The 21,618-nt window shown below is 51.6% G+C and overlaps 1 protein-coding gene across 2 annotated transcripts in view; it reads right to left on the reverse strand.

Annotated features, from left to right (window-relative positions):
* MINDY4 (MINDY lysine 48 deubiquitinase 4) overlaps positions 1-21,618 on the reverse strand; it is a 133,321-nt gene that overhangs the window by 33,343 nt on the left and 78,360 nt on the right. For both annotated transcript variants that reach the window (XM_030932412.1, XM_010365066.2), the window contains exons 8-13: positions 20,142-20,258; positions 18,613-18,701; positions 8,917-9,018; positions 7,175-7,238; positions 6,003-6,068; positions 415-482 (exon numbers count right to left, since the gene is read on the reverse strand). In XM_030932412.1, coding sequence (XP_030788272.1) covers positions 415-482; positions 6,003-6,068; positions 7,175-7,238; positions 8,917-9,018; positions 18,613-18,701; positions 20,142-20,258 — 506 coding nt within the window. The remainder of the gene's footprint in view (positions 1-414; positions 483-6,002; positions 6,069-7,174; positions 7,239-8,916; positions 9,019-18,612; positions 18,702-20,141; positions 20,259-21,618) is intronic.

The following is a 21,618-nucleotide window of genomic DNA, read 5'->3' on the forward strand; positions in this document are numbered from 1 at the left end:
GTCTACAGCGAGGCCTCCCTGTCCTGAGCTCTTGAGGGCCCTCGGCCATCTCCCGGGTTTCAGCCTCAATTGTCCATCCCCTGCACAAGTGCCAGGGGCATCCCCCTGAGTGCTCAAGTGCATACACACTGCCGTCCCAGGCAAGCTCCTTGAGGGCCGGTGGCGTGTCTTTCAGGTTGTCCACCACACACATGGTAGCCCTGGACACGTGTACATGTAGAATGTGACTACTTTCTCTCCTCCACCAGCAGACCTTCCCCTACTCCTTCCCCTACTGCACTGCTTCATTCATCCTTTCCACAACATTTATGGAGCCCTCAACATGGGCCAAGCACCATCCTGGGCTCTAGGGAGGCAGCAGTGAACAAGACAGATCAGCCCAGCCCCAGGAAGTTGAGGGAGAAAGATACTCACAGCTCCGTGGACCTGGACAGGATGGCAGACAGGGTGAGCAGGATGCAGCCATAGGGGCCCACTTCAAACTGGGAGGGGGAGAGAAAAATGAGCTCCATCCCATTTGCACCTCCCTCTTCCCAGCCCCACACCTCTGTGGGAGCCACACCCCAGGGAGCAGCCTGCCCTGAGCCAGCTGCCTCCAACCCAGCCCTGGGGTTGCTGGGTGGCCTGAAGGCTGACCTCCTAAAGGATGGGGCATTGGAACAGCCTGAATGACAATGACAGCAGAGCGAGGGTGATGCAGGGACCACCACAGAGAGCATCAGTGACCTCAGAGTCCTCGAAACTCATAAGACAGCAACAGTCATGGCCAGCTCCATTATGATGCAAGCGTCTAATGGGCATTATCACCCCGAACACTCTGACAGGCCTAGGGGACAGTACTATGATTACTGCCCTCTAGCATATGTGGAACTGAGGCTCAGAAACTGAGTGACCAGCTTGAGGCCACATAGCCTGTCAGCAGCACACTGGGACTCCAGGGACCTCTAATTCCAGATCCCTTACTCAGAAGAACTGTGCTGTGCTGAGAGCAGCAGAGAGCAGGTTTGGAGCAGAGTCAGGATCCGGTGAGGCGGAGGAGGCAGCCATGTAGATGCATATCTTAAATGTTTATATTATATTTTAAAATATCAACATTTTGGTATTTTGTTCATTGTGGATTTTTCTGATTAACTTTGATTTTTAAAAACGATAGGTTTTGCTAACTTCTGAGTTTTTTGGCACCCCCTTAGATTTTTGCATCCAAAGTGAGTCCTCCTCCCAATTTTGGTTTGGAGCTGGTGTCCTGGGGCCTGTCTAATTTAAATCCTCACTCTGCCACTTCTTGCTATGTGACCATGGAAACATTCCTGGACTCCTCTATCCTCAGTCTTCTCATCTGTAAAAAGAGGGTAATAATCACAACACCTACCCTCATCAAGTTGTGAAAATTACATGAGCTAATCCTTATAAAGTACCTCAAACAGGGCCTGGCATCTGTGTTAGCTGTTAGAACGAAGCTGGCTCTGCCCTGCCCATCTGTCCAGTGAGCCCAGTGGGCCACAGCCTGCTGGGATGGGCCATGTCACTTCTGCTCCCTGGAGAAACGCCATCCCCAACTGCAAGTCAGTGTGAAGGCCTCACCCATCCCACTTTGGAAACCATGAACTGTGACTGAAGACACTGCCTGTTATAATAGTCAGTGTTCTTTATGTGTAATCACATTTTGGACATAAAATTAGAAAAAAAAAAATCCCAACTTGTTTCTCCTGGAACAGACAATGAAAATTATAAAACTTATCATGTTTATGTTTTTGCCTTGGCTGCCAGGAAGCTCAGAGACAAATATGGTGCTCTACTATAGTAACTACTGCAGCTCAAGCTTCTGATAAAATTATCTTTTCCTCAAAATATACTCTTTGTTTCCACCCATGAATTCACTTGATCAATCAGTCATTTAAAAAAAAATTATTGGTGAAATTTCTGTGCCGAGAGGATGCTCCCAGCTAAGGCTGTAGTTGTGAACAAGGTGGATATGGATCTCTCCTCCTGGGGAAGTAACTTAGGGAAGAAAAAACAATAAGCAACTTGAAAAGGCTGGAAGAAGGGGTTCTGCCATGACAGAAATGCAGGCTCCTTCAGAAACACAAAGGAAGGGCCTTCAACACAGACTTCAGGTTTGGGGAGGGAGTATCAACGAAGGGTTTTTGGAGAAAGCGATGTCCAAACAGAAACCTAAGGGAAGGGAAGGAATCAGAAAAGTGAACGTTGCTCCAAAAGGAGAAGCACATGCAAAGGTCCACAGGCAAGAGAGGGCAAGTTGACTATGCAGGGGCACAGCAGAGCCCTGAAGACATCATTTTCTTTTAAAAAGCAACTTCCAATCTTTTTTTGGAAATAGGAATGGAATGAATGAATCAACAACCATCTTCAATCAACCTCATCTTCACTCTGTGATCTCAGGCTAGCCACTTCATTTCTGCTGCCCTGTTTCCTCTTTGTAAAACAAGAATAATGAAGACCCACCTGGCCTATTTCCTTGGCTTCTGGTGCACATTCTACGAGACAATGTCTGCGGAAGTGCTCTGAAAATGGCAAAGAGTAATGCTGATGTCTCCCCCTGCATGGGTGGACACAGGCCCAGGACGACTTGGGCCACCAGCCCCTTGTCCCAGCTCTGCATGCTGCCTAGGGAAGTCATGAAGCTCTTGGTCTCGGTGTCCCTTTCCATAGAAAGCCTACCTAATCTGCCACAAATTTCCATCTCCCCTTGGACGAATCACAAAGTGTTCTTGGTCTCAGTTTCCCCTTCTGGAATTCTTGCCTACTTCTGCCATGGACATATATGCTGTCCTGGGGCAGCAGCAGTACTTTCTTGGTCTGTGGTCTGTTTCCCCTTCCGCCATGCCTGTAATGCCTACATACCGGCAATGAAGAAACGGACACAGAAGCCCACTGTAAGCCCAAACTCTCTATGTAAATTTGGGGAACTATTATTACATTTATGCCAGCATTTCCCTCAGTCCTAGGAACACCCTCAAGGAGACCCCCAAGCCCTGACATGCCTCTCTGCAGTGGGTGGGGAAGAACCCTGCTTGAGGCTTCTTGCTCTTGCTGGAATACAACTAAATGGCACCCATATTCCATTTTGTTTTTTAAAACTTTTATTACAATTATCTCATCAAATTCAAGCTGCCAAGACATGGGAGGCCACAGGGCAACATGCCTGCATTGAAAGGCGAGGTCAGGCAAGGCAACTGGCCTGAAAACTGCCATCAGGGTCTAGAAAGTGGTGCCACTTGGGAAGAAGAGGCCATTCTTCCAGTGCTGCTCTGCACTCCATAGAGACTTGAGTCTACCAAGGAACTCCAAGGGGAGGCAGAGGTGGGGGCATCCTCCAGCTGGCCAGGAGCCTGCCAGACACCTTGCCCAGAGAGTGAGCAGTAATGAAAACACAGCAAGGAGGCAATTTATTTTGGGCAAAGATGGCTTGGTGTACATTTCCAGGCCTGGCACGAGGAACCCCTCTTAGGCCCAGGCCATGGAAAATGAATTTGGTGAGGGCAGTGCTGAGGCAGCTCAACTGCTTCCAGCAAAAACATGAATTAAACTGCAGGGGGAGAGCTGCCTTCCAGAGTGAGGAGGGCCGAATATGGACTGCCTGTACCAAGGACCAAAGCCAGGCGAGGAGGCAATTGTCTTGAGTCCAGAGGCATCGCTGCAAGGAGACTCCCTCGCCCTGGAACAAATCCCACTCTCTGAACCCCTTCCACAGTCCCTGTCTTGGTTAGGCTTCATCAAAGTCCTGGGGTACAGGCTGAGGGGGAGGCTCCGTCTCATGGACAAGGATGCAGAGGTCCTGGTGCTGAGGGGCCACCCCAGTCCATCAGTGGGCAGCTACAAGCCTCAGGATCTGTGGGCATTTGAGCAATCACCCTCAGGCTCCACCTTAGCCCCTGAAGCCTCACCAGTCACTTCCTTTTCCTGGCCCTGGTGGCTCCACGCTCTGCTTCAGCTAAGAGTGTGACTAGGCGATCCCATTCCTGGCCACCCTGGCCAGATCCCACACACGGACACGGATGCCATCAGACTCTGCTCATCTCTCCTGTGACTGCTGCACTCTCACAACACTCTGGAACAATAGTAGGTCTCCTTTCTGCTCCTTCAGACTGCCTAGTACTGCATTTGGAAGACACCCTTCTCCACGTGTTTAAGCTTCTTCTTTGAGGACCACACGTAGATGATGAAGAGATGGAAGCTACCCGATAACTGCTCCATCTTCCATTTTCCAGATGGGGAAACTGAGAGCCAGTGACTTTCCCAAGGCCACATGTGACTACAGAATAAGCCAGAGGAGGCCCCCAGGCCCCTGCTCCAGGCCTCCTCTGACCAGGCCAGGTGGTGAATGCACCACATCAGCAGATGGCCTGCTGAGTGACTCCAGTGAAAAACCAGAGTTGGGGACAGGTAGCAAAGGACAGACGGGGCTCCCGATGCCTCAGCCAGCACTCCTCCTCCCATGCGCCTGGACAGAGCAACCCATGTAGAAAGGCAGCCATCCTAATCCCCGCTTTTGGGACAGGCCCTGAGGCCTCTGCCCGGGCTGAGGGGTGAAAGCACTTCAGGTGGACTGACCCTCTGGCGACCTCACCTGCCTCCTCTTGTTCTTAAGGCAGGTCCCATTGCCTACCCAAGGGACATCTGGTACTGCCAGGGCCTGGTCATTTCCCAGGGCTGTGCCCAGGCCTTCAGGGTCCTTGGGAAAGTTCTGCGGAAGGCAGTCTGACAGCAAGAGCTTTAGTCCTGGTCCCATTTCCAGCAAGTCCTCCCACTCTCCGGCTTACCACCAAACCCTCCAGTGCCTTCTGTGGGGCCGAAAAGAATGGATCCCACATCCAGAAGGCCAAAGGGAAGGCAAGGGAAGGCTCAGGGACCAGCCAGCACACCAGGAGAGAAAGGTCTGTGTTCTTCCTCTGCTTCGATCCTGACACTCAGACGTCAGAATTGTGAGGCCTCATAGTGGGGGTCTCAGAGGTGGCAGGTCTGCTGGCCTTAGCTCAGGCCACACCCGCCTTCTGAAATGCGTCCCTCTCATTTATACATGTCTACAAGGAACCCATCTCAAGGCTGCCCTTAGAGCATCATTACAATGGCAATCCTAATGTCAACAACAGAAGCTAACAACTACTGAGAACAAGCACAGCCCAGCTGCCCTAGGCTCTCTGCATGATGCTCTGAGGCAGGCACTGTTCTTCTGACCCACATTTTACAAATGAGGAAAGTGAGGTACAGGAGGATTCAGTAAGCTGCCTAAGGTCAGGTAGCTACTGAAGGGTGAATCTAGATTAAAAGCCAGGCCAACCAGCTCCAGAGACCGCATTCTTTACCCCCGGAGTGTGTGGCCCCTCCCTACAGAGCCTGTGATGCCACAGCTCTGCTGCCGTGACTTCCCAGAGCCCTGAGATCTGCTGCTGTCTGGCCCTGGCCACATCCTGCCCAGCTCATGGCCAGGAGTGAATGTACAACTCTTCTCTGGCAAGAGGCGGGTGCTCCAGAGCCCTCACCTAGAGCAGCCCTGCCACCCCAGGGACAAATCAAAGTGTGTATCACACTGCTAAGCCCTCCAACCCACCCAGGAAGCCGCTTTCTGGTCACCTCACCAGCTGGTCCCAGGACCCACTTCACTGACAAAGAGCTCCTGTATTCCAGTGGTGGCTGCTTCCACTCGGACAGAGAGAAAGCTGTGCTGACCTCCATCTAACAGCTGCTTCCTGTGTCCTGACCCCACCTATCCAGCTCTGCTGTCAGTAGCCCTGGCTGTGTCTGCTCCCTGTGCCGTGCCTCCAGGACCAGCCCTTGAGGATGCAATGGCAGGAGCTGGATCCCTCACCCCAAGTCCATTCTCCTCAGCCCCCAACCAGGGGCCAGCATCACTCCTTCCCAGCTTCCTCGCCATCCCGGCGGGGGATGACAGGGAGAAGAACTCCAGTTCACAGCACTGTTCCCACAGTGAAATCAGAAGGCTCAGTGCTGCACATCCCACAGGAGTAAGGCACGCTTCATACCTGACGAATGTTTTGTTGAAGAAAAGTCACCAAGTCCTCATAGCAGGCCAAACTGTGGAGCATGAGCTGAGAAGACACAAACATGCAGGATGAGTGGCCCAAGCCCGGTGCAGTGCCCCATCCTGGATTAGCTTCTGTTCCCCGGCTTCAGTAGCTACAAAACCCCACTTGGGAATGTCCCTGCATCAGAGAGCAGCGTCCCCAAGTCGGGGCTGAGAGGCACGGCCATACGTCTGCGTGACTGAAAGGCTGCCTGGCACTGCTGGAGTCGCTGGGACTCAGGCAGCCCTGTGGCAGCCCTGGACCTCAGACTCCAGAATTCCAGCCTCCTGTGTGGCCCCAACAGGGGAGGGCTGCACCCCATGGGCGAGTCACTGATACCAGAGAGGAGGCTGGTGCGGAGGTCGATATCCAAATCACAATAGCCAGGCCAGGTGGAAGTGAACCGGCCATCCTGAGTTCAGCGGGAAGCAGCCCTTAAGAGTCTCCTTTGCTTTCTCAGGCAGGCCAGGAAAAAACACTTCAAGAGAAAATATTCAACAATGCAAGACCCTCAGTTAGGGTCACAGGGCAACACGTGCCCAAACCGAGGTCAAATGAAACTAATTTATTAACACAAAAATTCTCAGTGAAGAGGTTGGCAAGAAGTAGCTGAAAAACTTCACTGTTTTTATATTTTACAAAATACAAAAATATACGTCTCCCATTATGTCCCTGATTGTGTATGACTTAGATCTGGCTTTATGGCTGGTGTTCCAAGCTATTAAAGTTCCTCCCCACGTTCTAACTTTCTCTCCCTCTCCTTACCACCCCTGCCCCACCCCCTCCCACAACAATCCGGGAGCAGATGCTAAAGAAAGAGGAACAGGGACACAGAGAAGCCCAGGGCTTAACCAAAAGGCATTCCGTACAGACCTCACCATACAGACCTGCACACCCTCAAGGGGACAGGGAGCCAGTCAGCCTTTTGACCGTAAAGCCAGCTCTAGCAGGAGCCCATCCCCAAAGCCACCCCACGTCTGTCCCCACCCTAATCCCAGGAGGAGGATTCCTGGGACCTGGGTTGCGGGAAGGCCAGCCTGTCCCCAGCTGAGGAAGGATTTACTTAAATGAAAGGAGACAGTCCCCAAACAAAGCCAAAGGTTGCGTGATAATTTTCCAGAAAGCCATACTGTTTCTAAGACTCCATCTGCTTTGTATTTCCCTGTTGGACAGAACTGCTGTGTTCTTGAAGCCCTAAAAAGGAAAGGAAGGTGCATGAGTCCTCCGAGTGGAGAGAAGGCGTGCCCTCCAGCCGGGGCAAAACCACATGTGTCATTAAATAAAGACAAATAAGAAGGTGGCTCCAGAGAGAAAATGGAGCCAAGAGTTTCTCGTTTTTCCCCACTTTGAACTCACCCACTAGGCTAGGCCCAGAGAACTCCAATAGCAGGATTCAAAAGAAAAAGAAAAAAAAAAAAAAAATAGAAATGGAAAAAAGACTGCAAAGGGAGAGCTTGGAATAACCAAACCCAAACCCAACCCCTGGCAGTAGGAAGCCTGACTCTCACCGACAACTGACAAATGTGTTTCCAGACTGCGGAATGCTGACTTGCCCTTCGTTTTCACTGATGGAGGAACACCACCTCCATCCTCTCTGAGGCACCCCCTGGGTGTGCAGTCCCCAGGGGTGTGCAGCCCAAGATGGCCGGGAATCAGAGCCGGATTTGGGGCCCCGTGCTCCTTTAGTGGCTGCATAGCCTTGGACCAGCCACCCTCCCTCTCTGGGCTTCTGTTTTCTAATCTGTAAAACAGGGAGAAACTGAATTCCTGCCCCATCTGTTCTCAGGGCTGCCCTGCAGATCCTAAGGGCCAGGGTTAGTAAGTTAACTGGAAGGTGAGTACCAAAGACAAGTGACAGTAATAACAAAAATAAATAACAATATCTAACACGTGGTGCTTAGTATGTGCCAGACACTGTCCTAAACATTTCACAATTATTATTATTATTTATCAGCTATTCATATTGATAAAATGATTCAAACTGATAATCATATTTATTATATATCATTTCTTTATACTGACTCATTTAGGTCTCACAGCCATCCAAGTAAGTAATCGTTATAATCATCCCCATTTTCCAGAGGAGTAAACAGAGCGGTTACATCAATTGCCCAACGTCACACAGCCAATAAGCAACAGCATTGGGAGTCTGATCTAAGAGTCCTTTCTCTGAAGCGATATGCTACAGTGACCAATGTGCCCCCAGAGTATGGTCCTTGGCCCCAAAAGCGATCACCTTTACTACCGCTTAGCCTCACAGCTGGGACAGTGATGCTTCTACTCTGACGGGGTCAGGCTGAAGAGCCAGCAAACCTTGCATGTGGGTTATATGCAGTAGAATGGGGCCAGTGGTGAAGAGATGATGCGGGTCAGAATAACTGGGTCCAGGGCCTGGGCTTCATCTCACCTCCCTGAGTCTTTATGGGATGGGGACCCAAGTGACAAAGCAAATGGCAGTGTGCTTTGGGGACTGGGAAGAGCAGTACAGTGCGGTCAGGACTGGATCAACCTGAAGGGCTGTTTCCCGAGGCCTCCAGATCAGAGAACTATAGAGAGGAGCTGGCTGCAGGGGTCAGAGGCTTCCTCTGAGGGGTCACCCCAGAGCTCCTCAGGAAGAAACCAGGGCAGACAGACCACACCTTCCACATGAGAACTGGAGCCCAGAGAGGGCATCACAGGGCCGCATGGAAGGACGGGGCTCTCCCTGAGTCTGGGGCTGCCCAGCACATCAGGCTGGCTTGCAGGGCTCCTCCCAGCATGTGGCACAGGGTGGGGACCGGAAGGACCCAAGGACAGGAGCACACACAGCCAGCTTGCCGGCAGCTGCCAGCAGACGATGAGCCATGGCAACACAGACCTTGGAACCACTTACAGTGCGACAATGGCTCTCTCTCGGCCCCCTGCTCGCCACACAATATCTGCGAGGGCCAGGGCGAGGCAGCGGGTCCGGTGGGCATCTGAAGGCTGCAGGCCCCTGCGGACAAGAAAAGGAAGGCATTTATGCCCATGTGGACACAAGGCTGAGATGGTGCAGCTCTGCTTAGGGTGGTCAGGCAGCCCCCTCTGCAGACGGCCTGTTCTTTCCCTTGCCTGCAGAGGGGCCACCTGCAGCCCAGGAGCCCCAAGGCAAAGCCCAGGAAAGAGGGGTCTCCGCAGCTGAGGGCCAAAGGAGGTGCCTTCAAGTGGGAGGCCCCGGGTGGGGCTGGAGAAGGAGGAGGCAGAGGAAAAGGGCCCATAGGAGCAAAGGGGGCTCTGCAGGCTTGGTGGGGCCCAGAAGTGTGTGAGAGAAAGGGCTATGAGTTCTGACAGGGACTGAGAGGCCCAGCCAGCAGTGCTCGGGAATGACTGCCATCTCAGGACTCTGCTCTGGCCCTGGCCGTGCCCACCTCCAAGCACCTGGAGTCAACAGCATGTACAGGTGGTGCTCTTCACTCCCAGGGCCAAGGGGACAGCAGCCTCACTTGCTGGACATTTAGACACAGAGTGACAGGACGGATTCAAGGATGAGCTCTGTGTTTTGAGTGGGTACATGGTGGTGCCATCAAGTGAAATAAGGACAATGTGGCTAGGAAGAGGTAGTTGGAGATAGAAGATAATGAGTCGCACTTCAGACTTACTGAGTTTGAGATGCACTCAGATCTTTAGATAAGGCTGTCAGTCATGTAGAAAGCCCAAGAGAGCAGCTGGGGCTGGCACAGATTTCCCAGAGACAGAATGAAGAAAAGCAGAGACAGTGGCCAAGGGTGGAACCCTGTGGAACTCTAAGGAATCAGTGGAGGTAGAGAAGGAAGGGTCAGAGGGGTGGAATGAGGAGAGAGTGCCACGACACAGTCTTAGGAGCAAATGGACAGGCAGTCAGCTGTATCAAACATGGCAGAGACCTCTCTATAATAAAAAAGGTAACTAAGAGGTCCCTGGTGCCTGAACTGAATGAGAGGGAAGGGAAACAGCTGAATATACATATTTCTTTCCATTTCACATTCCCAGGACTCCTTCGAGCTATACTTCTAGGCTTCTCTTGGATTCTGCACATTTTTAAAAAACTCATATGGAAGCTAGCTGGTCTCTCCCTAACAAACAAAAGGACTTGATGAAGACCCTGCTAAGGCTCAAAGGAAAACAGAGGAGGGGGTGCCTGCCTTCAGTCACCAAATAATTCCTGAGCTCCATGTGGAACTGTTGGGGAGGAAGAATACTGAAGTTTGTCCCTCTTTTCCAGGGCAGGAGAAAAGAAACCAGGAGACCAGGACCCAGCCCACCACAGTGGGCAGCATGTGGTCACTGCCCGGTGCCTGGGATATATAGCCAGTGACCTACACCCAAGCTGCTGTGATCCAATTACTTTAAAAGGTGACAGACCACAGTGGCCCCTCAGTTTCCTCATCCATAAACTGGCAATGACCACTGCACCTCCCTCATGGCTTTACATGAGATGTTTGTAAGGCCCATGGACCAGTGGCTGGCATGTGGTGACTATTGAATCAATGGTGCCTATTACTATTGTCTTTTATGAAAACATCAAGTCCCCACGTGGGCCATGACAAGGAGAAAGTGGATTTCCAACATCTAATATGAAAGTGACACCAAGCCTCTGACACTGGAAATCCTTCAAATCCAATGAGACAAGCAACAAGCACTCAAGCACTTAAGAAAATAAAACAGCAACTGCCTGACACTTCTTTGGCCTCAGGAAGCCCATCATGTTCCTTGGAGGAAATAGTTACCAAGCATTCACCGAACCGGATGCCCCAGCTGCTGGGAGCACTGGCCCCGGTCACGGCTCACTATGAAAACAACCATGAGAAAACGTTGCTCTAGGTTTCAGGAGAGCCCACACCAAGGACTAAGGGGACCCTGGAAAGCAGTGCTTATCAGAAAAAGAAGAAAGGACTGGACTCTGAACCCACAAACGTGACTCCATTACCCCCACAGCTCCTGCTTCATGCCCTGCTCTCATACAAATGATGGCCATGAACTGTCAACTGCACATCCTGAATACCTCATGCCCACCCTCCCGCTGCTGTGTGGCCCAGGCCGGGGTGTTCTGCCCCTTAGCTCAGCTGTTACAGCCAGTGCCCCACCAGCATTTTTGCTCCATCTCGCCCCCCGTCCAGTCGCCGTTGCACATACACATGGGGTGGGGGTGGGGGCGTGTCTTCCTACAACACAGGTGTGACCTGTGTTCCCCGACATGGATAGATGTTATACAAAATCATGCCTGGAGTGTACCTATGCTGGAAAAGCTCCCTATCTGGAAGTAAGGAGACCCCCTGGCAAACACTTCTACACTAACTTACTGAAGCAGGTAATTCTCAGTTGGAAGCTTCTCAGTGTAGCAACAAATAAGACTTTAAAAGCCAACATTGGCCAGGTGCAGTGGTTCATGTCTATAATCCCAGCACTTTGGGAAGCCCCGGGTGGGAGGATCGCTTGAGGCCAGTAGTTTGAGAACAGCCTGGGCAACATAGCAAGACTCTGTCTGGAAAAATTAAAAAATCAGCCAGGTGTGGTGGCAGGTGCAGTCTCAGCTACTCAGGAGGCTGAGGCAGGAGGATCGCTTGAGCCTAGGAGCTGGAGGCTGCAGTGGGCCATGATCATGCCACTGAATTCCAGCCTAGGTGACAGAGTGACCCTGTCTCTTAAAAAAAAAAAAAGAAATTAAAAATGCTTGAAAAACCAACATATATATTTATCATGTGCCAGACACTGTTATAAGCTCTTTCCACGTTATTTCATCAAATTGTTAAAGCAACCCTATGAGGGAAGTACTATTATATCCTCTTTTTAAAATGGGAAAATTGAGGCATGGAGGCACAGTGATTTACCCAGATCAGATAGTAAGTAAAAACTGGAAAAAAATAAACACTGAGGAAGGAAGGAGAGCTTGGGCAAGTCGAACCAACTGTCCTGGGCACCTGGTTTTAGGAACCAGCCTCCTTTGCCTTTGACCCTGTCTTTTCAGCACCACGTAACACAATCAAGAGATCTTGCTCTGCGGTGGGGCCTGTCCCCTGATCCTACAGGCTCTGCTTACAGCCCCTTTGAACCACCATGTGTCCAAGCACAAGTCCTCATTCTTTTCACTGGCTTCCAGTTAGTAACTCTGCCAGTCTCTCTTTTCCCTGGGCCTTCTCCATCTTTCTCTTTTGAGACGCAGTTTTCTAGAAAACTCAGTGGAGTTGGAAAAAGTACAGTGGTCAGACAGGTAAGAGACTTGGGCTCGATTCCTGGGTCACAGGTTCTGGGGAAACCATTGCCCTCCCTGGCCTTTGTTTGCCTGCCCACCTACAAATGCAGGCAGGCACTGGGTCAGATGCCCCCAAAGCATCATTCCAACACTGCCATTCTGTCTTTAACCCAGGAGTTCCCAACCCTCAGGCCACAGACTGGCACTGGTCTGTGGCCTGTTAGGAACAGGGCCGCACAGCAGGAGGTGAGCAGTGGGTGAGCCAGTGAAGCTGCACTCCACCTGCTGTCAGGTCAGCAGTGGCATCAGACTCTATGGGAGCAGGAGCCCTATTGTGAATTGTGCATGCGAAGGATCTAGGTTGCACGCTCCTTATGAGAATCTAATGATAAATGTAATGCACTTGAATCATACTGAAACCATCCCACCCCATCTCCAGTCCGCAGAAAAGTTGTCTTCCACAAAACCAGTCCCTGGTGCCAAAAAGGCTGGGGACCGTGGTTTTAACCCACCTCAGATTAGCCAGGGCTTTATGTGCCTGCATAAGAACCTGCACCCACAGATGACAACAGGGGAAGGAGGTGCTGCGTCTGAATCGCCCAGGCCTTTACCAGATAGCTCAGCGCATGCCTTCACTGGCAGAACACGGGTGACAAGCAGGTCTGCATTTCCTGATCAGTCAGACTCCTTCCAGGAGGCTGGCACCTGGCCAGCCTCTTAAACCAAGAGAAGTTTCTTTAAGAGCCGAATTCCTTACAGGTGAAGTCCAGGAAAAAGACATTTATCTAGAGATAGGGGAAATAAATGATCTTGAGGGAATAATACATCCTGCTTTTACCTAAATTACCCAAGTGTTTCAGATGAAAGAGATGTTTCTACCCTAACCTTCTCAAAATAGCCTCACCTGTCCATGTGACGTGCCCATGGAGCCATGTACAGAGTCTATAGTCAATCTGGGGGAGCTCCCTGTCTGCTCCCTCTCAGGGTCAAAAGCTGCAACAGAGGGTAGACAGGCTGGCCTGGGGCTGCAGGACCATGGGCTCTGCTACCAATGTCCACAGAGGCCTCGGGCAAGCTCCCCTCCTTCTCTGGGCCTTGAATTCCCCAATTTCAGAGGCAAAGTGGAAGTGAGAGGAGGACTTGCTGGATTCCCCGACTCTCAGATCTGCACCCGCGTCTGAGGGCCGCTCCTGGCCTGTGGCTCTCTCCAGGCCTTCACGGGCATCAAGAGCTCTTTATCTCTTTCTGTGAGCCGAGCCGGCACAGCATCTTCTCAAGTGGAAAAACACCGAGTCCTGCTGCCCAGCTCTGTCCTTCCCGAATGAGGAGAGGCCGACTGCTGGCCTGATGGAATGAGTCTTAATGAAGCCAGACAGTCCCGCAGAAAAAACACCACTGCTGCCAAGATGCCTTTATTTCAGCGTGACTTCCCTGGAGAGTACGATCCCATCCTCCATCTGCTTTCACAGAACCATTTCCCCATCAGTGGTGGTGGGCAACAACTGAGGTGGGGGCCTCCAGGGCCAAGGCAGACCTCACACACAGGCAGGAAAGTGCAGGGGCTGCCTCTTGGCCCTCAGGGCCTGAGCTCCCCAGGGCCCCAGATCAGATGGCAGCTGATGGCAGGTCATTGTGGTGTTCCTGAAGAGAACAGAGGGGCTTGTCTTTTTTTTTTTTTTTTAAGCTGGATCATGTCTGAAATCCTAGAATTTCAGGGTCAAAAGGGAGTGCTGAAGCCTCACACCCAACTATGCACACATGGCTTTTGGAGGAACATCAATAATGCAATCAATCAATGTGAAAACTATGTAAGTCAATGAAACCGAGGAGCTGAGGACTGAGAGAGGTTCCTGCTCATGTGACCCAGTGTTTCCCCTTTGCTCGCGTGGGGCAGGGGCTCTGTAGGTGTTTGCTATGTTGTTCTCTGTACTCTTCTGTGTTCATCTTTTCTAACTTAAAGCCAAAGGGGAGGTTCCATCGTGAAGCCGTTCATGAACAGATACCACCCCTTGGTCCCTAGGAGTCTGTATGGGTGTCCAGTGATGGAAGTCTAAAACTCAGAGCCCTCAGCCTCCCTCCTGGTCTCCCTGGGCCCCCACTGCTCCATGCCTCTTGCAGGGCACAGCAGCACAGTGTGACATAGGGGCACCAGGTACCAGTCTTGGTTCTGCCAGGGATGCCAGATGTGACCCTGAACAACCATCTTTCCCTCTCTGGGCCTCAGTTTCCCCATCTGTACCATGGCAGGCTGAATTTGATGGCCCTACTCACTTGTAGAGCCCTTGAAGATTTACCAAGGACTTTGCATTTTCTTATTGAGTCCAATTTAGGCAGGCCAGAGATGACTATTCCTACTTCACAAACAGAGAAAGTGATGCCCCATTTCCACACAACCATAATCCAGGTCCTGACCCAGTCTGGTGCTCTCTTCAGCACACTTCCCCTCTCCCAGGGTGGCTGAGGGGCACAGAGCCATGCATTCCCCCTCCCAGCCTGGGCACCAACATCTACAGGCTAGACACCCACCCACTTGGCAAGGACGACCTTCTGCAGCCTCTGACCTGCAAGGCCTTGGCAAAGCAGTGACATGGACTCCACCTCCCTTCTCTTCTCCAGGCCCCAGACAGCCGGCCCTCACTCCCTGGTCTTCCTGGTCTTCACTTGACAGAAGCCCTAACCGGTCCTCAGGAGGGTTCTTCCTCCCCAACCCCTATCTACCTGCGACCTGAGGCAGGACCAGGGCAGGAGAGTGGGAGGAGACTGGGGTGGGAAGGCTGGGGAGGGCATCTGGTGCCTGCTGCCCAGGGCCCACTACCAGGAGGAGGTGAGTCCTTGCTGGGGTCAGGGGAGAGGGTCTCTGGGCCTCCCCAGCTTGTCTCCCTGCGACACCTCTGCCTGAGTCCCCTGAGGCTTTTTCAGCAAGCTCCATAACTGAGCCAGGTTCTCCACTCCTCCCTCTCAGTTGAGTCTGAAGGATGTCCCCTGAGGCCTGCCAGGAGGACTGTGGGAGCAGGAAGTCAGACCACTTCACTCATCCTACACAGCACAGCACCTCTGTGATGGGGCAGCAGCCGGTAGGGGTGGGCTACAAGCAGCACCCAGCCCAGGGGGTGGGCTACAAGCAGCACCCAGAGTTTCAGGGCTCCAAACAAAGGCAAGGTCACTCTCCCACACCATTAATCCTTCCAGGCTCGCTGGAGAAAGTGGCCCTGGCCAGCAGGCTGTGCTCTCCTAGCTGCACGGCACAGACCTCCTCTGGTCCAGCCAGGCAGGCCACCCCATAGGGTCCGGCTCCTTGGCACCTGGCACACCCCCACACATGACAATCCCCAACAGGCCAGCAGTTCCTTCTTCCCTCCTCCTCTGTCCACCCCCACTGGCCCCAGGACCCAGTGGGCTGCACCATCCTTGGCCTGCAGCTAGGAGTTGCCTGCCTGGTCGGCAGTGACAGGTAGAAAACCTCACTCCTCCAGCTAAGCAGTTTTCTTTCTACCCAGAGTCCCCCTGGGATCCCAACCTGGATGGCTTTTGCCTTCTAAGGCCTGGCTTCCCTCCCTGATATGGAAAGCAGAGCTCGGCCCCCATGGATGTGGCCTGGGGGATACAGAAGCTCTCACATCCCCTTAGTGGGGTGGGGGTAGGGCAACAAAAAACCAAGTTGGCCTTGTGCCCTGAGCAGTCGGCTCTTCCTGGAACATACTTAAATGCCTTGTCCTGATTGTTGGGAAACTATCTGTAAGCTCCCCTAGAAGCCCACGTTGAAGTTCAAAAGCAACTCTGAAGGAGCACTGGGCCGAAATGAGTTGAGAGACAATCTGTTGCAAGGGCCAAGGCTTGATCCAAGCAGCTGGCGGCACCCAAGCCCCCTCTGGCAGCCTGGCGCTGACCTGCCACTACCCCAGGTCCCACCCTCCTCCTGCAAATGCTGCCCTAACTATCCCCAGTGACTTCCCCACTCCTCTCCCTGCCCACAGGCTTTGCACATCTTGTTCTCTTTACTGGAATACCAATCCGCCTCCCCTCCCTGTTTGGATAACTCATTCATTTGTCCATGTGTTCACTCAACAAAAATTCTGAGGGCCTCTTCTGTGGACCAGGCACAGGGTTGGATGCCAGGGGCCTGGCTGTGAACCAGCTCAGGAAGGTCCCTGTTCTCATGGGGCTTGTGTTCTGGAGTGGAGTGGGCAGTAGTAGGTGGCAGCAGATGTGGACAGGTAACTACATCGATGAGCAAGAGCACCAACTGGCAGTGCAGTTATTAGAGGCACGGCTTGGGTTTATCTTAATGGGGGAGGTCCGAGGAGGCCTCCACAAAGATGTGGCCCATGTACAATGAGAGAAGCCAGCAGGTGCAGAGCCTGAGCACAGAGCCTGAGGGCCCAGGAAGGAGTTTGAGAATATTTGCCGTGAAAGGGAAGAAAATTTGAGGGGAAATAAGAGTGTGCAAGGATGCATATAAAGGGGAATCAGGGGTTCTGTCCATCCTTCATATCTCCATAAGATGAAAACGTCAGTCCACCAGGGAGCCCGCCCTGAGCCACTTCATGTCCAGGTGAACCCTTAGCATGTCCCCTGTAACCACCTGTTCCTATCTGGCTCTCCTGTTCAATCGTAGGTGCCATGAGGGCACCTGTATGTGTCTTGTTCAGCCCCGTATCCCTGCTAAGGACCTGGTAAGTACACTCTGCATATTTTTTTCAGTGCAAGGAAGGAAGGAAGGGAGGTAGGTAGGTGGGTGCGTATGTGCTCAGTATCCCTGTACCCTCTGAGGGCAGCCAGGGGTTCTCACTTAGCAAAGATCTACCTAGTCAGGAGCATTCCTGAGCATACAGGACTGTGTTGAGTCCACCAGGGAGAGCTGATGGCAGGGTCTCTGCCCATGACATTCAAACCTCCCAGCCCTTTGTGGGGCTGAACTTCCAGAGCAGGCAGTGGGGCATGATCCTGTACAGACAAGAGCCACGAAGCATAGACCTGAGAGCAAAGGGGAGGGGAAGCAGAGAGAAGAACAAGGACAGGTGAGATCTTGCCACAGAAGTGTTACGTTGTTGTGCTTCTGATTAGCATCTTCGGTTGGAGAGGTAATGCCTTGATTATTACTGTGCAAAACCACTGGAAAAATTATAAGATGCCAAGCATGAAGAGCCACCTTCACTTGAACCCTATCTACGGCAAAATCATCCATGCTGGTGAAATGTGTTTCACTGGAGTACCAATCTTGGCTGGATGGCTCTCCCAGTGAACAGCATCTTTCCCAGGAATGCACGGGCAATGGGCCTTGTTATCCGTGTAGCACCCAGGCTTTTCAAAAAAAGATTCTCAAATGCTTATTTCAAAGAACAAGTACCTTTCAATAAAGTTCAAGAACTGGCAAGATTAAGTATGGTTTTAAAATCCATTTAAGGATTAATGTCACTTCAGGAGAATAGGGGTGCCTGCTGGGTACCAGAGGATTCTTCTGGAGTACTAGAAACATTTTTTCTTAATCTAGGCAGTGTGTTCAGGGGTGTGTGATTTTGTGATAATTCATTGAGCAGAACGCACATAATATAACTACTTTGTATATGTTATATTTTAACTAAATTTTTTTTTTAAAAGGCCAATTGCCAGAAGTTCTGTAGCTCCGAGGGTGACTCGGTACAAGCTGGTCACCGGGCCTGCAGGGAGGGAAAGAGAGGCAGTCCACCTCCTAAAGGAGGCCTCGCCTCCAGCTCCACCAGTGCTCTGCCAATCCTTTCATCTTGGCACCAATGACGGTATGAGATAGGGGTTTTCTATCTGCCTCTCAACCTCATGGAGCATTTCTGGAGAGGACAGAGCTCATCTAAATCTCCCCTATATCATTTGTGCCTGCACAGAGATGTTCCAGGAATGTGTGCTGAATGAATGAGAATGAGCTGCTCATGTGCAAACACTTAATGTGTGAAATGAAAATTGAACGGCTGCAGGGAGTGGAAGCGATGAGTCTGTGGGGCGGCCTGGAATGTGTGGTTATGAATGTTGGCAGAGGGGAGATAGCGTGGGGAGGGAGGGGAGGCCTGGACTCAGTCAAAGGGTCAGCAGGTCGACCTGGTGGGTGTAAGGGATTTGGGCAGCTTTGCTGTGTGAGGAGAGGAAATTGGTTTCAATGTTGTTCCTGCAGCCCCTTCCCAGGTGGAGCACCACTGAGAACCCTCCTCGCTTTTAGAAACAAATGCACACAAGTCTCCTTAACACTGGTCTGCGCAGGCCTTGTCAGCTAGCTGCCATTAACCTCTCCTTTCTTGACCTGCAGAAGACAGGAAATATCAGGGAACACACACGCTTCCTTGCTTGTTTTTTCTGGACACTCTAGAGAAGACTTGGGAAAATAAGATATTGCCAGAATGATCACTGACTTACCGAGCACAGTCAGCTTTGCTATCTCCTTCGAACAGGAGTTTCTGTAGGACACAGCCTTGGACAGCTGCCAGGACTCCGCAAGGACCACCCTGCAAAGAATGAGACCATTGCTGCCAGTGAGAACTGGCCTGGGGCAGAGTTTTTGGTTTCACCCAAACTCACCCCAGAACCCAAGTGACAGAGTAAAGGGGCCCTGCCTTCTGCAACAGAAGGGCCTCTGATGTGGCAACTGCTTCTACAACACACTAACCTTGGGTCACAGAGAGGGAGTGACAAGGCCCTGCGTCCACTCCTAGAGGAAGGGGCCAGTTGACAGTGTGTCATGGGAGGAAAGTGACTCTTCATAACCAGTCAGCTGTGAAGCCAGGGACATCACCATAGGTGTTCCATCATATAGGGAAACGTTTCTGTGTCTACAGGTTGAGAGTGTTAACTGTCTACCCAGCCTTCAAGGCCCATCCTAAAGGCCTCCTCCTCCAAGAAGCCTTCCTGACCATCTTGGCTGGCAGCGAGCCCCTTCAGCAGCCTACGGTTATGTGAGCTCTGCGCTCCCTTCCGCTCCTCTTGTGGCCTGCTTCGGTACCACATCAGCTGTATCTTTGTCCTTTCCCACCCTGTAGTGCAGAGGCTCCTTGAGGAGCTCATCTCTGTAGGCATCACAGGGCTTAGCACAGGATCTGACTCCTGGCACACATTGGCAAAGGCTGGTGGGACTGAACAACACAAACAGACCTCATCCGGATTTAAGGATTGTCTGAACGGTAGGCTGGGGTGCTCATGAAGACCAGCTGAGTTTGGCCACGAGAGGCAGGGACAGAAGCTGGTGGTCCTGGGGCTCGACCTCAGGCAGTGTGGCGCAGGGGAGGTTCCTGGGGCTTAAGAAACTGAACCGGACCAAGCTGCTCTGCTCATCTGCTGATTCTTGATCCTGGGTTTAGCTTATCTTCTGCCCATGAGTATAATGTGGGAACTGGGTATAAGCCATGTTCTGGGTCTGCAACCACCAGCCTCTGCTGGCCCAGCTTCTATTACACCCTTCTCTTCAAGCACTTGCTCCGCACACTTGATCCCTCTGCCTTTTCCTGCAGCCCCCAGACTTTCATACCGCTTCCCCTTCATTCATATGCCACCTGCCTGGAGTGCCCTTTCTCCAGCTCTATCTGCAAAATCCTGTGAACCTCTCAATGATCAGCCTAAGAAGGCCCCATCCAGCGGCCCCAAGCAGACTTAAGGCCTCCTACTGCGCTCTCCTGCTGAGGATCGCAGCACCTGCACCACTCACAACAAGTGCTCCTTAAATCCATGTTCAATTTGAATATCTCCAAAGCAGAGGGTCTTGTTCCCCAGCTTTCGCTCCACCAGCCACATCTGAAGTGCCTGCACCAAGTGACAACTCAGCACATGCGGGGCTGGCTGGCCCAGAACAGCCCAGCTAATGCTCACAGGATTAACCAAAACCGGGAGGTACACCCGCCCCTATGCGTGATGGCCCAGCAGAAAGGTCCCAAGGAAACCTAGGAGCAACCTGCCTTGTTCTGCACAATGCCGTATGTTAATGAGGCTGTGTTACTAAAGGAAAAACTCTGAAGTTTCCATTCTTCATTGAAACAGCAAGAGCTGGAACCAAACAGAAGGGTCTTTATTTCCTATAAAAAGAAGAGAGAGTTTTACTGGTTGTTTTAAAAGCAAACAACAATACAATGTTCAGTGTGCATATTCCTGCAGAAGTTGTTCTTGAATTCTAGCAGGGAAGTCCATTTTCTAGCATGGTTCATCTCTTTTCTTTTTATTTTCCAAGCTCATTCTTACATTTGAGGAAAGAGAAACTCAATCCTGAGGGTCTTACCTCTGGAACATCTTTAAACCAAGCCGGCCTGTGCTCACATGGGACAAAATCTTTGTAAGCTCCTTACAGGGGCCTTGAGAAAGAGAATTTTAGATTTGCAAGGGATCTTGGAGGTCCTCTGACCCTCCACAGGCAAGACTAGGGGTTTTCAAACTCGACCTCACATTAGAACCATGTAGGATAGGAAGTTCCTAAAAACAATCTTGATGTTCAGAAAACACACCAGTCAATTAAACCCCAGTTGCTGAGTGTGAGACTCTAGTATCAGTAGTTTTAAGACTCCCTCAGGTGATTACACAGTGCACCGGGTTTGAGAGCCGGTGCTCTAGCGCAGGGTTACTAAACTGTGACCCACAGGCCAAATCTGCCCACACCACCTGTTTGTAAATAATGTTCTACTGGCACACAGCAAAGCCCATTTGTTTCCATACCATCTGTGGCTGCGTTCATACCATGATGGCAAAGTTGAATAGGTGCAGCAGAGATCACAGGGCCAGCAAAGCCAAAAATACACTATTGAGCCCTTTACAGAAAATGCCTGCCAACTCCTGGTCCAGTACAACTCTCTACCATGCGTAAGAACCTCCTCTGTGATGCCGCCCATGAGTGGTCCCCCATGAACTCTGCTTGAACCACCCCAACCCCCAGCGAAGTGGTTCCCACCATCTCTCAAGGCAGCCCTTCAACTTTTTCACAGCTGTCTTCTCCAGACTTCTGGCTGATAATGAGTTCACTGTTCATTCCCCATTAACCCACGCATCACCCTCCAGAGCCCCCAGAATGGTCAATCCCTTCCCCATGGACAGGCCCTCAGATGAGAAAGGCAGTGTGTCCTCGCCCACTCCCCTCATGATGGGCCCACCCTCTCTCTGCCATAGTTTTACATCTGAGGGGGTCTCTGAAGCCTTGAGTGAGTCCCAAGGCCAGCAGGTGGATTCTACAGCCACTTCCCTGCACCCCCTGTCTGGGTCAGACCTTTCCTTATTTTCCACCAGAATCAGCTCTTTTTTTCCTTTTCATTAAATATAAGGAAAAACCTCTTTGACAGAAGCATTTGTCCACACGTCATCAAATGTGGGCTGGTGGCACACAGGAGAAAGGATGTGTGGATTCATCTGTCGGGGCTCAGAATGACAGCTCCCGCTAGGCACAGTGTGGTC

This window comes from Rhinopithecus roxellana, chromosome 6, assembly GCF_007565055.1.
Source record: "Rhinopithecus roxellana isolate Shanxi Qingling chromosome 6, ASM756505v1, whole genome shotgun sequence".
NCBI classification, from domain to species: domain Eukaryota; kingdom Metazoa; phylum Chordata; class Mammalia; order Primates; family Cercopithecidae; genus Rhinopithecus; species Rhinopithecus roxellana.